Here is a 15483-nt window from a genome sequence, read left to right as displayed (position 1 = left end):
CACTCTCTCCTATCCTTTCCTGGCTATGAGCAGTGGGTTAAATATCTTTCAATTTGTTCTTTGAAACAAAATAAGTGATCATTTCAGAAAGGCATACATTAACAAATAAAATTTCCAAGTGTGGAAAAAAAAAAAGCTGATTTCTTCAAAGAGTGTTCGAAAGTCACCTCCTTTGTTCCAATCTTAACAGGCACACTTTACCTCTTTCATTCAGAGTATCCACTAGAATCTATCCAGGGATGGTTTGGGTGTGTCTCTACCATCCCAGAAATGTATAGACAGCCTGGGAGATTCTGAGCCAATGTAGTATAGAAATGCCTTTTGTCCCCCTAGGGTGGCCCTAGCACACTTGATAGTTCTAGGGACAATCCAGTGATTTAACTCAAATCTTGAAGAGCTAAGGACAAAGGGCTGAACTCCTAGGTCCTTTAGCAGTTCCGGCAGCATCCACTGGAACCATCAGGCTGTGCTCCTCAAATGTCCCTGTGCATGGTGCCAGCAGATCTTGGGGGCCTGGGAGTCTAAGTTCCAAGCAAGCATCCTGACTAATCTTAGTTTGTTGGGAAACTGCTGTGAAGTGTGGTCTTATATTCTGCTTAGGGTCAGCCTTAGCTGGTTCTGGGTCAGGATAGAGAAAGTGTCTGAAATGATTTTGAGTCAAGGCTCAGTTATGCTTTATGAGTAAGAGTTAAACAAGAACTCAGGGGTCTGGGGGTGGGGGAAGAGTTCAATGGAGCAATGGTAGATGAACCAGGTTTGGGTTTGAAGATTTTTGCAAGAATTTTTTCTTTCTTAAATGTTCCTTGAAAACTAGTCAGGTCCCATAGTAACTTCTCACTCTGCAACCCTCAGCTGAAATTGGTATATATTTTGGTAGTCTCCTTTAGAGGAAAATGTTTTAAAATGTCTAATCTTGGTGTTCAGGCCAGAATGCATGTACCCCGATTCTAGGCATGCTCATTCTTCCAGTTTGAGATGTGCACATGTTGTGTGGTAGATGCAGGAGAGGGGCATGGTGATTGAGTGAGAGAGCTGCACTGCTGATAGGAACACAGAGATTGGAAGGGTGAGATTTATCATTTAATAAAAAAATTTAATTCTCAAGGCAAATTTCAAAATCAGGCTTAATGATGAGATAATTAGAATCATTCCCATATAGTCGGGATCGACATAAGATTTTGCACTACCCTCACTAGGATTTGACTGTATTTTGGAGGCGTTATACAGTGAAATTTGATAAGGATAGGAGGTATGAACAAACTGGAAAAGAAAGAAGAAAAATAAACACTGTTTGCAGGTGATATAGTTGTATACTTGGGAAATCTAGAAAAACTAAATAATGTTTATTCAAAAAAAGGGCTGGATACAAAATTAATATCAGGAAATCAATAGCATTCCAATATGTAATGTCATTAAGCAATTAGAAAACACACCTGCAATGGAAAAATTTTATTTATAGTAGCAAAAGAAACAACATGAATAAACTTTACAAGAAATATGCCAGACCTATATGAATAAATTATTAAATGTTACTTACCAGCATTGTAAAAAAAAATGCCTCCTGTGTTAGAAAGACTCAATATTATAAAGAAGGCAGACTTTTCCATGTTAATTTGTACATTTTAAGTGATCTCAGTAAGTGATTTGTTTTGGACTATCTGTGTCAGTTCTAAAATTCATAAGGCAAAATGAGCAGGAATAAATCCGTAATCTCTGAAAAGAATAAACAGTTGGGAGCAAGGCACAACTTTCTACCTATTGCATATGGTGTGTGACTAGGGAGGGGTCAAAGGTGGATCTATATAACTGAATGTGGGAATCAGAAAGAGATCCAAATGTTGACAAAAGTTTATTTTATGATAAAGGTAGCATTTCTTATCAGTGGGGAAATATGTTTATGAAGTAAATAGTGTTGGGACAATGAGTCCCATGTAGGAATAAAATTCAAAAATAAAGTTTGATTATAATATAATTTAAAAAAAAGTTTTATATGTTCTTTTTAGTTATATATCACACTAGAATGTGTTTTGATATATCATACATACATGGAGTATAACTTCCATTATAATCTAATTCTTTACCAAAAAATCCAAAGATATTAGAAAGATTTAAAATAAAAACCTATGAAAATGCTAGAAAATATTGTGTGTGTGTTTGTGTGTGTGTGTGTGTGTGTGTGTGTGTGTGTGTATGTGTATAGTTTAGATATAACCACAGAATCCATAGAAGATATAACTTTTTTTTATTCCCTTTGAGACAGGATCTCATTATGTTGCCCAGGCAGATCTCAAACTGGAAGCTCAAATGATCCTCCTGTCTCAGCCTCCTAAGTAGTAGAGACTAAAGGCCCCCTGAAACTACTATTAATTTGATAATTATGAAAGTTGTTTTGTGTGGTAATATAAAATAATCAAAAGACAAAAGACAGAAAGGTGTCAACTTCCTTAATATATGAAGATATCCTAATCATCAATGAGAATAAACCAACACGTCGGAAGATAAGTACATAAGGAGAAACTTTCCAGAAAAGAAGATGCCAAAAATTTTTCAAAATAAGAAAATGCAGTTGTTCTACTCATAATAAGAGAAACAGAACTCAAGAGTGCAATGGAATATTTTTAACAGATTTTAATTGTAAAAGATTTGATAACACACTATGATGGTGAAGATATGAGGAAACTGCTGTTCTCGACTATCATGAACATAAAAATAAATGTATTCTCTATGCCAGGCAGTTTGGCCATACCTAATTTAAATGTGCCAGAAATTCTACCACCAAGAGTTGACCATAAAGACATTGCCTTTGTAAAAAATGAAAAGCACACAAGTTTATTCTGTGCAATGGATATTGCTATATGATAGTAATAATGACGACACAGGTTTGTTTTTTAAAGAAAACCTAAATTCCATCAATAGGAACTGGTTGAACTCTCGTAAAACAACCATAAAATGAAATGAAATATAGTCACGTAAAAACACCAAAAGGTTGTTTTAAAAATACATTGTTATATAAATAAAATGTATATAATACATTGTTATATTTTTAAAAAGGTAAGTATTATGCACAGTAGGCAACTGATTGTGTAACTGTGTGTGTGAGAGAGAGAAAGAAAGAGAGAAAGAGAAACCAACCAATCTTAAACATTTTGGTCTCAGGAAGGTTTCACACACTTAAAAATTATCAAGGACCTTAAAGAGATTGTCTTAGAAAGTTCTAGAAAACTCAGGAGTACAAAAGCACACAGTTCATTAGCTGACAAAATGATGATGTTTCAGATGTCACATAGCCTCTGGAAAACTTCAGTGTACACCAAACAGTAAAAGTGAAGCAGGTGAATAATGCTTTGGTATAAACTTAAAAATACGTTTGATCTTATGTTCTCCCCAAAAAAGTCTTAAGGAGAACCCCAGAAGTCTATGGACCCCATTTTGAGGAGAGCTGACATAGACATCTGTGATTATATACACTTAGAAGAAATTTGCATGAATATTCCAGAATGAGTTACAATTCTTGCTTCTGGAGAAATAAATTCTGAGGCTCAGGGAACTGTGGAGAGAAAAAGCTATACTTTTTGTAACTTTTCAATTCCATGCATGCATTAGTGTCTACACATTTTAAAAAGAAATTTGGGGAATCTAAAGAAATTAATTGAAATACAAAGAGATTCATGACTTACAGAATTAATCCAATTCACAAACCAAGATTGATGTACATGAATACTAGCTATAGCACTCTTCATAACAGCAAAGAAGTAGAAAAAACCCACATGTCCAAAAATAGATACTGGTTAAACAAATTATGGTACATCTATATATTGTAATTCTATGCAGTTATTGAAAATCATAAATCCCTAGAATGCTCTGTGATCTGGAAAAATGCTCACAATATAAAGTTAAGTTTTAAAAAATAGCACAGGACATAACTCTGCATGAATGGAATTATACAAATTTAAAATAATACTGGAAGGATGTATACCAAAATTTTAAATCATTAGTTTTAGATAGTGATAATGCAAGTTATTTAAACTTCCTTTTAAATATATTTTGGAATTTCCCAAATCTCCTACAATTAATGTATATTGCTTTTATAACCACAAAGTGAATTCTACAAAGGAAAAAAGTGAAAAGATGTCTTCCTAGGGCTCTCTCTTCCCAGCAGCTTCTGCTGCAGGTACTAACAGGACAGTGAAATGTTTCTGGGGTATCCAGCCTCTGGCTGTATTTGTAGCAAGGAATCCTAATTTGGTGGGTGTTTGGGTACATATGGTGCCCACTGTAGTGGATTGGCCTTCAATGACTGGCTTGGTTGGGGAAACAATTAAGAGGGAAGACAGAGGAACCTGGTGAGTTGGAAGAGGTGATATAATCTATTACTGCAAAACAAACTAATCTAAAACATAGTAATCTAAAATAACAGTAAACATTTGTTATCGCTCAGGTTATATGAGTCAAAAATTTGACCTAGCTAGGTGGATCTGGCTTAGGGTCTCTTACAAGGTTACAATCAAGATATGCTGGCTGAGGCTACAGGTATCTGAAGGCTTGGCCAGGGCTGGAGGATCTGCCTCCCCAGTAGCTTATCATTTTATGCCTGGCAAATTTGGCTTATGTTGGACTGACTTACTGCTTTGTTCCTTGCCACATGGATGCCTTCTTGAGTATCCTTACAACATGGTAGCTGGCTTCCCCAAGAGCATGTGATCATAAGTCAAAAGACAACCATAATGTCTTTTATGACCAAATTCAGAAGTCACTCACTCTGCATATCCTTTTGGTGACACTGGCTAGCCCTTGTAATGTGGGAAGGCAATGTGCAAGGATGCAGATATAAAGTGGTGGGGCTATTTTGGGGGCTGGTTAACACTGGTGGACATTGGCCTCCAGAGCTTTATTAGTATTCCAGAACTAAACATCTCGGACTGGTAAGCAGGTTTGGGGGTCTGTTTTGTAAGGTGAGGGACTAGTTATCAGGCTAATACGAGGTTGGTAAACCACCAGGAACAATCAGGCAGGGAAGGATTTTGGACTTGGAAGGGGGAAGGAGGTACAGAAGAGCCTTTTGTACCTGAAACTAGATAGCTCTCCCTGTTTATGAGAAGATTCTCTCTATTGCCCATTGGTATTATATACCCTTTCATCCTGCCTCCCTTGAATCAACAATGATTGATATACAAAGCTTTGAAATATCTACAAAATATGAATCTTATAGCATCTAAGCTACTTCTAAACTGCCTCTGATGTGCCTCTTTTGCTTTTAACAGACTTCATGTCCAGATTGGTGACTTTGGAAAGATGGTCTTTGTGGACCTGGGTTTCCCCAGTGCTGTACAAATCCATCTCAGTTCACAATAAGCAAGGGACAATGGCAGAAGACACTGGGGCTTTGTCACATTGGGATGAGTAAGGCCACAAATCTGATGGTAATTATCAGTTCTTAGGATAGGGGGCATTTTGATATCCTATTATGAAAATGATTCAAAGGTCAGCTCCACACAGTCTCTGCTTCCTAATTCAAATTTCAACAGAAAACCCATTTGGCTCAAACTAGCCTGGAGTTGGCTTCTCTGGAGTCTCTTGTTTGTCTCAGCTAAGACCATGGCCTAGGGTACCTAGAGACTTAGTGATGCTCCCTTGACACCTTGGCTGCAGGCACAATCAGAAGTCGGAGAAAGGGAAGCAAAGATAGGCGTCTCTAGTTCATATCCCTGGGAGAGAGGAACAGGAGATCACATACACACAGCTGGACTGGCAAAAAATGGAGGAAGTGTATGGCCTTGGGGAGGGTCCTGAAAATGAAACTAAAATATTGCCTTTTAAGAATCTGGTGTGGCTTGATCACAGTTAAGACAATAGGATTTATTCAATGCATTGGAAGAAATAGCTTTCAGAGTGAAGGGGGGTTATTGAGAGTGAGTTGATGCTGAGCTGCTGGAACTCAATCCTTCTTAAGTAGAACTAAGATTGGTGTCTACACTTGGGCTGGCCTCAGTCAAAGGCACTCAGCATCCCAGGGTCCAGATAAGAAAAGAAAGCAGGGACTGAGACTCAGGTAGGATGGCAGAGAGGTGGAATGATAGATAAGACTGGTCAGTGGAAGCTTTTCTTTGATCATTAAGAGAACTGCAGCAAGTCAATTGGATTTAATCTATTGCTCAGAGATCAACTTGCTTACAGTCAATCTGGTCCATCACATAGACGTAACTAAGCTCCAAGGCACCAAAAGTCTTCTCCACAATGCCACTAAAAGTCACAGGCCAAGGCGCTCACCTGTCTTGGCTGAAAATCAGAGAGAACTAAATGAAATGGACGCTGCAGCCTTGATTTGGAGCCCTTAAAAAGACTCTCCAAGAAGGTTATATTGATAATCAAATTACCCCCCAAAATCCTTTCTTTCATCTTCCTTAGCCAAAAAGGATATTTAAAAAGGCAAGGATACATGAGAATGGAAGCAGATGATGAGACCAACACTTGTTAGTTACAGTAATAGCGCCTGCTCTTCTTCCCTAATGTGCAGGGGTTCAGCAAACACAGGGATTGCTGTGCGTACACAGTGGTGATCATGGTTTGCTTTCATCTCTCTTGTTGTTTCCTCTCTCTTTTGTAGATATGAGGTTGCTTATATTTTCCAGGAGAGAGCTGTCACTCTTTGGTGTTTGGGAAAGGATGTTTTTATGCATCTCTGCCACCTCTTATGTCATGCCTTAGGAGAGATGAGAGCACTGGGCTCTCTTATTGCCTCCACAATGAGGTACACGCAGACTAGAAGCATGTACCTCACTACAATGTCTTGTCTGTGGACATCATGCAAGGAGAATCTGTGCTTTCTCATGGTGGTCGGGCTCCCCCATCTTGACCATAAAATGCTCCCCCCACCCCGGGAGTTCAGTAAGGTCATTTTTTCTCTGGGTAACTCTAGCCTTCTGGACCCTTCCTAGTCTAACTCATCCAGTGTGACACCTTCGGGCCTTACTCTTTTTTGCGAATCAAGAAGGCCATTTGCTAGATATTTCTGTGTATCTTGTAAGCCCTTGCATGACAGGGGTGGGGTCTTGTGAATATGAGTAGAAGTGATATGCACCCTTTCTAGGTTAGAGTATTTACTTCTTGGTACAAGAATCCCCAACTTGATAAGAATTCCACTCCACCAGCCTGGATCTCTTAGAGACTACAATGGTCAGAGCCTTTTGCTCCCCAGAAATGGACATGAGCTATGAGTATATTTCATTGTTTTAAGTTAATCATATTTGGGTTTTTTTTGGGGGGGGGAGTTGGGAGAATTCAAATTCTATTATCATTTATTATATAAAAATATTAAAAGCCATTTGAAAGAAAAGAAAAACAAAAGATAAGAAGAAATTCCCTCACAATCCTACCATTCCAATAGGTCTATTTTTCAATGTTTTTTTGTTTGCTTATAATTTTCACCCAGGTTTAGTATAAGTATAGATTCAATTTTATATTCTGAGTTTTAAAATTTTATCAAGGCCCTTAACAGTAGAAACCTAGACTGCATTATTCACTACAATGTCTTGGCTCTGCACATCATGTGAAGCCAGGCACATAGTAGGAGCTTAATAAATAATGACTAAATTGACATTTAATGACTTTTCTCTTAGCATGATGGATATTAGAAGATATCTTATATATGACTGGCCAACAATTGCAGGTCATAGATTCAGAGCTTGTGTTTGTTCACAAGCAGAGACATCTTTTAAAGAAATCCTTGTTTTGTTTTCCCTCTATCCACGAAGTTCACTTCCGGGTTCCCTGGAAGCTCACACTTCTTTTGGCACCTGTCAGTTCAGAACTGACAGGTGCTTGAGGTCCAGGGTCACCTGAGGACTCTCACACAGGACTTTAGAATTGTCTCTTAAAGACTATATCTGATTCTTTCTTCTAATGTGATATAGGAGCCCAGATAAATCAAGTATTTTTCCAAGGTCACACAGCTTCTGAGAAGCCAGAAAATGATTATAATAATCCCATATCCTGAATATAAATTATGGTTCATTTAGATACGTCTTCTGAGTTCTGATTCTTGCTCTTGGCACAGGGTTAGTTACTGTAGTTATGGGTTTCCAAATGTCTTAGTGACAAATTTCCTCTAATCTCAACTCTACTGATTTTTCTCTTGCTTGTTTTTCTCCCCCTCTCCTGCTCCTCTTTCTCCTCCTCTGCCACTCTTATTCCCCCTCCTTCTCCCCTAAACCCTCATGCTTTCTTGCCTTAGACTTATTGATTTATTGTTCAGGATCATTTCTAGGTCAATCCATTTATCCCAAAGTAATCAGAAAGTCAAGGTCAGCCTGGTCACCGACAGGTCCATATAACACAGCTTCCTTCAGCTAGAACACATCCCTATCCAGTCCTCACATTTGAAATCTGACCATCAGTACTTTCTTCCTTTAGCTTAGCAAGTGCCTCTCATGTGTCATGCTTTCAGTTAGAAATTTCACATGTGTTATCATATTTAATTGTCACAAAAAATTCATCAGAAAGAGGTGATAATCTACTTTTAAGCCTGAGAGATAAGGCCCAAGAGGTTAAAATCTTTGTCCAAGACCATAACCACTTTTCCAAAAACTATTTAAAAATTAAAATTAGCCATAATAATATATTTTGTTTAATGGATTCTGTAAAATGCCATCACTTAAACAATAATGAGAAATTTTACATATTTTCCCTTACATATTTTCAATTAAACAATAATGAAAGATTTACATCTTACTAATGAGAGATTTTACATATATCCCCATCATTAATATTTGAAATGTGGTGCGTATTTTATACTTATAGCACATTTCAATTTGGAGTAGAAGACTTATTTCAAGTGTTCAGTAGCCATGTTAAACCTGGATGTTGGTTCAAGATGCTACGATGAGGGTCTAAAGCATATTAGAGCATGAAACTCTTCCATTAAACTAGGTATTGTATCGTTCTCCCAGCATTCGAATTTGAGCTTCAAGAGGTGGAGGACTCCATTTATCTTGTATATATTAGGTGCTCAAGAAAAATTTGTTTACCAAATGAATGTCTGACTTAATTAGTGCTGTAGGTCCCAGTCAGATTTTACTGTTGTGAATTGTGTTTTGTCTTAAGTCATACAACCTAGATTTAAAATGCCATTTTATTGTGACCTCCCTTATAGAAAATTCAAAGCCCCCCTAATTATTCCTTTGTTTATAGAAATTGGAAACTTCCCACAGAAAATCTTGGTGGTCTCAGTGCCCTCCTGGTGTTTTTGTATCTTGACACTTGGTCTATTCACTTTCCTCCTCTCCCACTTAACCACCTAAGTCATCTTCATGGTGACCCCAAATGGCTCAGCTCACTTGATTGTCTCCTCAGGGTTTCTAGTGTCTATATATGCCCTCTCAGCCACTCCTATCCACTCATCTCCCCTCTGGTTTGAACTTTGGCTTTCTCCTCTTTTCCTCAGTCTGTTCCACCCCATCTCTCTCTCTTAGGAGGTCACCCAGGGTTTATGATGCTGGACTTCTTACTCAGTATTCAGGTTTAACTCAGGTAACAAATCTAATTTCCTGTATAATCTTGCTGTTGAGAAGTTACTCCTCTTGAACTTCCATTTGGGTTCTGTAAAATGGAGATACTATTCCTTCCCATTATAGTGTTTCTGTGAATATTAAATGAGATAATGCATGCTAATTATTTTGAAATATACCAGCCCATAAGAAGTGCATAAGACATTCTAACTATCACAGCCCATACCTTTTATCTTTCCTTCTCCCATTTGCTGTTTTAAAAAAAATTTTGTAAATGGACAGAAAGCCTTTATTGTATTTGTTGATTTTTTTTTGTGGTTCTAAGATTGAACCCGGTTTCTCACACATGCTAGGCAAGTGCTTTGCTGCTGAGCTATAGTCCCAGCCCTCCCATTTGCTCTTAACTCCATTTTCTCATCACCTTTTCTTTTAGTGGTGATAACATAGGATAAAGATGTCAAAATTATAGCTGTAGGCATGACAAAAAGGCCTAATTTGTCCCAGTGGGATGTGTAATTTGGGGGGAAAAGAATCACTGGTTTAAATTCAATCCCTGTTATTTACTTGCTGTTTGACCTTGGGCAAATTATTTTGCCTCTCTGAGTCTTAGCCTCTTTGTTTCCATAAATAATGAAAATAATAATATGTATCTCCCCCCAAAAGCACTTCATGTGATGTCACACACACACACACACACACACACACACACACACACACACATACACCCCATCTAGATGCATAAGTATAATGCCTGACCATAGGCTATCGATACCAATTCCTGTCTTTTAAAATTATATAACAAAAAGAGAACAATATTTTTGAGACTTAGTGTAATTTAATCTACAGGGAAAGGTACTTGTCCTTCCTTGGGAGAATTTATAAAAACATGAGAGTTAATTGAGACCCCTGTGGCCACCGGGTGCAAAAGCAAGGCACAGAGAGGGACTTGTCAGGGAGAACGTTACACCCTGGCAGTTCATCTTAGTTTCAAGTCTCTACAGCCCCCTAGTGGCCATTGGTTTTAGCATTTGAATCAGTGTGACAACTGACGGGAGTCAATTTGCCTTTGTGCAAGAATTATGCAGAGATACAAGGAATGGAGTGGAGAGTGAAAGAACTGGCATTTTACTATTTTCCATATTTCAAATAGAAAATTATTTTTCACCAGTGTGCACACTATCAAAATCTGATGAAAATCCAAATATTTGCACACACTGTATTAACCTCCATGCTCTTACCCTTTTCCTGTCTTTCTTTCTTTCTTTCTTTTTTCTTCCTTCCTTCCTTCCTTCCTTCCTTCCTTCCTTCCTTCCTTCCTTCCTTCCTTCCTTCCTTTCTTTCTTAAATTCCCTCCCTTCCTCCTCCAATATAGGGGCATCTTTTCTTCTCCTTGGGTTAGATACATCTTTGCCCTTAAACTTGTAAAGTCAGCCTATCCAGTCTGAGTTCCAGGGAGAAGCCAGATGCCTGCCATATCAAGTGAGTTGCATATATAGTCAGAAGCAAGTCATTCCAGGAAGTGACATTTCTTGGCCCATTAGGTCTTCCTTTGGCCAAAGGTGATGCCACTGTGCTGGAATGAGCTGCATCCCTGGGAAAGCAGGGGCTCCACTTGGTTACCACCTTCTGTGGCTCAGTGAGAGAGATTCCACCAGACACAGTGCTCTGATTCGAGGAAGCTCTTCTGCTACCTGTCAGGCTGTGAGCTGAGTGGGGAATCTTGCCTTATCCTTAGCTCCAACAGTTAGCACCAGCTCTGACAACCAACCTTTGAGAAGAAGGAACTCTGAGGGATTTGTGTGAACTAAAGATTATAATTTTTTTTGTCTGTGGTTCTAGTCAACTGCTTGTTATAAACACAGACATTATCTGAATTCTGTATTGGCAGTTTTTAGGGGACAAAAGGAAAAAGAGACCAGAGGTACAGCCCTGACAAGTGAGAAAGCTCTGAGATTCTCAGCTCTCATTACCAAGGATGTAAGCAGATAAGTCACCCCTATACCTTCTCCTGTTATTCATGGAGGGGTATGACAGAGTACTGGTTGAGAATACACGGTAAAGCCTTGGGGGTCACATATGACCGTATGACTCAGGGAATATCACTTAAGTTCTCTGCAACTCAGTGTCCTCCTCTGTGAAATGATTTGAAAACATTTGCCTTGGGTTGGAGATGCAGCTCAGTGGTAGAGTGTTTGCTTGCCATGCCCAAGACTCCAGGTTCAATCCCCAGCACTGCAGATTCACTTTACAGAAACTAGAGGAGGTGGCATATATTCGGATACCATTCTGAGAAAACGGGGTGACTGACAGAGGTTTGGAAGGTATTTGTTGTAGCTGAAGAACAACTCTCTGCAAGACCTCCACCCCCACTGTCAACTTTTCCTGTGTGAATTGGGTGACCTCTAGGCTTCCAGGAACGCATTCAAATAATGAGAGTCAGAGAAAATTCTGTTTCACCACCCCAATACAAGCTGTTCTTGGATTTAGTGATGTCGTGTTGCCACCGCTCCCCCTCCTGCCTTCCATTCGTCTCCACAGTTTTATTCTGGAACCTGCTTTTCTGAAGTTGGACCCGTTTGATCTATTAAATGCATTATTAGAGTGCTTGATTACAAAGATCTCTTCCAGTTTTCCATTTGTTCAAAACACGTTCCTGTTTGCAAGAGCAGAGAAATAGGGCAGAGAATCTGGAGGAAGGGAACCAAGAAGAGGAATTGAGGGAGGGAAGGCGGGGCGGACTCTGTGCTTTTCTCAATGAACACCAAAGCCTCTGCAGATTTGCATAGGAAGCCGACCTCGCTTCGCCATTGGTTGGTAAGCATGGGCGGGACGGGGCGGGCTTGCGTGAGTTTAGCAGCCGCAAAGAATTGGCGCGCGAGCCCCGCCCCCGGCGCGGCCCCGCCCCCTCCCGGCGCGCGCTCGCGGCTCCGCCAGCTGCAAGTGGCGGGCGCCGGGGCAGATGCGATCCAGCGGCTCTGAGGGCGGCAGCGGCGGTGGCAGCTGACACCCCCCGCTGCCGCTGTCCGGGGAATCGTGGAACACCGAGACGCCTTCCAGCTGCCCTCTGGCCAGCCACCTGAAGCCATTGGCGCTAAGGATAGGTGAGGAGGGGACAAGATTTCGGGCTCCCCTCCCCTGAATGCTTTCACTGCCTCCGGGGCCGCTCGGTAGCCTACGAACTCCGAGGAACCCAGACGCGGGTGACAGCAAGGACGTTGCAAACTTGCGCGGTGGCGGCCAGAGTCTTGACTCTGCAGCACTTGAGTCTCCGATTCTGGTTCCAGAAGTTCAGCCGGCAGCGCTGTCCGAAGACTTCCTGCAGCAGAGGTCGCCTAGAGGGGTACTAGAAAGCAGTCCCCTCCTTGACTCTCGCCCAGGCTCGGGAAGCGGAGCTCAGAGGAGCCGAAAGGGAGGCTGGAGGAGGCCAGGACAGCGGGTGCCCGCTTAGATCCACGGTTCCCAGCCTGAAAAGTTGCGGAGGGTTGGAGGCTGCCAGGAGAGCTGACAGACCTCAGGTCCGGCCGCGGGGGGCAGGAGAGGACGGTACCCAATTGCCACCTCCCTTCAGCCGTAGTACTTTCTGTCATTCGGGAGCGCAGCGAGCTACAGACGGGGGCGCGGCACTCAGCGTGAAGAGCAAGAGGTACAGGGTCCAGCTGTCGAACCCAGCGCCTTTCGTGTTCTCTGGACGCGCCCCTGACTTCCAGCTCCGTTTTATTCAGACCTCTGCTTGCCTCCTTGCAGCTTGGAGAAAGCAAGGGAATCAAGATCAGAGGCAAGGAGCCCTTTAGGACCAAGGACTGTTTGTAGCCCTTTGCGTTTGCAGGAAAGCGAAGGCCAAGGCTGGGCCAGGAGAGTCGGGAGACTAATATAAACAGCCCTTCTCTGACGGGATGGGAACCACCCGGCTCCTGTGGCTGCTGCCGCTGCTGCTTTCAGCGGCAGCCTTGGGCTCCGGGACCCCGACCGAGCAGCGTGCGGGCTCACAGGCAGTTGGGGCACCACTGCAGCCCCGAGAACCGCTCAGCTACTCGCGCCTGCAGAGGAAGAGTCTGGCGGTGGACTTCGTGGTGCCCTCGCTCTTCCGTGTCTACGCCCGAGACCTGCTGCTGCCGCCGCCATCCCCCTCCGAGTCGAGGGCTGGCCGGCTGGAGGCGCGCGGCTCGCTGGCTCTGGACTGCGCCCCGCTGGTTAGGCTGCTGGGGCCGCCGGCGGCCAGCTCCTTCTCCCCAGCCGCGGACCCGACGCTGTCCAGGGTGCTGAAAGGTGGCTCGATACGCAAGCTCCGGCGCGCCAAGCAGCTGGTGCTGGAGCTGGGCGAGGAGGCTATTCTTGAGGGCTGCGTTGGGCCCCCAGAAGAGGCGGCCGTGGGACTGCTCCAGTTTAACCTCAGTGAGCTGTTCAGCTGGTGGATTCGTCACGGCGAAGGGCGGCTGAGGATCCGCCTGATGCCCGAGAAGAAGGCATCAGAAGTGGGCAGAGAGGGAAGGCTGTCCGCGGCGATTCGCGCCTCCCAGCCCCGCCTTCTCTTCCAGATCTTTGGGATCGGTGAGCAGCTCCCGCCAGAGTGTGCTGGGATTCGCATTTTTTAGTTACATGGATTTGCAGCCACTATTATCTGTTCCCCTCACCCGTCTTTCCCAAAAGCTTCTTAGCTTTCTTTCCTCATTCCTAAAGTTAGACTGTAATTTACTTTTTTCCTGAGGCCGATGGCTCCCAAGGACCTTCCTTGCTTTTTTAGCAATCGAGTTGGGAGAAAAGTTTTCTGTTTTTGGCATAATGCCCTCTACACAAGGTCCAAGCCAGAATTGGTTACCTTTCTTCCTGGAGCCCTAGAATGGTTGAAACCCTCCTATTATTTCCAAGTTCCAACTTGGTACTACATCTGAAAACTATTATCCTTTCACTCTCCTCCATGTTCCTCTTCATGATCACCCACAGATTTGGGGTATAATTTCTTAGGGAATATAAAGGTTCTCTTCATATTATTGAATGCCTCCCAACTGTTACTTTTGGAGGGATTCACTCTTCCTTGTTAATTCATTGCACTACCTCTACTCTTACCCCCTGTCTGCTTTGCACTCTCAGACCCTCATCTTCTCAGATGTCCTGGGAGAATCCCAGAGGAAATAAGGATCAGGGAACAGGAGGAGGTGTGGAAAGAGGGAGGAAAGTTGTAAAGATTGTCTTGCTTTGAGGAAGTCACTATGAAGCCAGGAAGGAAAAAATAGTTGGCTTTCTTGTTTCTCTTCCCCTTCCCTTTCCTCTTCCCTTCTCTGATTTTTAGCTTGAATGTCTGCAATCGCAGCTCTTGGTGATAGTCTCTGGCAGCCGTTTCACTGCAGATCTCTCTGCTGGAGACTCCTGAAATGAGGTTTCTGTTTCATTTACTTCCTCATTTCTTCCCATATTCACTGGGTTGGGGATGAGTGTGCAGCACTTACTTCTAACTCTTCCAAATGATAATTTGACTGGAAAACCAGGTAGTTTTGAATGGATGTTTCTCTTGTAAGAGTGTCGGGGAAGAACTCCTGAATAAAATATACCATGCAAATGAATGAGCAAAGCACAGAAGAGAAATCATGTTTTTAAACAGCCTACACTAATTCCATTGAGAAAACCCAGCTTCTTTTCTATCATTCTCATCATTAGAAATAAATGAAGTTCTTATGCTCCACTGGCCACTAATATCAAGTATTAATTGGATGAAAAGCATTGAAAAATGGCCATTGTAGAGCTGCAAGTATCTCCCATGCCTGTTCAAGCACACACACGTACTCCCCACAGTCAATATTCTTATGCAGCAGAGATATTAAGAAGCTGAGGTTCTGTAGTCATTATGCAGAAAACATCCTGGTATGTGGTCTCCAAGAAAAGAACAAGAGTAGATGCATATTTCAGCATCAGCATTAGTGGCATTGGCACTCAGAATGACCCCTGTGATCAGTGCTGGAATTTGAACACTCCATAGTAAAAGATA

General features: G+C 42.0%; 1 protein-coding gene across 1 annotated transcript in view; it reads left to right on the top strand.

Moving 5' to 3' along the window:
- Positions 1–13396: 13396 nt before the first annotated feature.
- Alk (ALK receptor tyrosine kinase) overlaps positions 13397–15483 on the top strand; it is a 642117-nt gene continuing 640030 nt past the window's right edge. The window contains exon 1 of the mRNA XM_076832815.2: positions 13397–14051. Within this exon, the coding sequence (XP_076688930.1) occupies positions 13397–14051 (655 nt within the window). The remainder of the gene's footprint in view (positions 14052–15483) is intronic.

Source organism: Callospermophilus lateralis, chromosome 14, assembly GCF_048772815.1.
Source record: "Callospermophilus lateralis isolate mCalLat2 chromosome 14, mCalLat2.hap1, whole genome shotgun sequence".
Taxonomy (NCBI): Eukaryota; Metazoa; Chordata; class Mammalia; order Rodentia; family Sciuridae; genus Callospermophilus; species Callospermophilus lateralis.
This window is presented reverse-complemented; position numbering and strand designations above follow the sequence as displayed.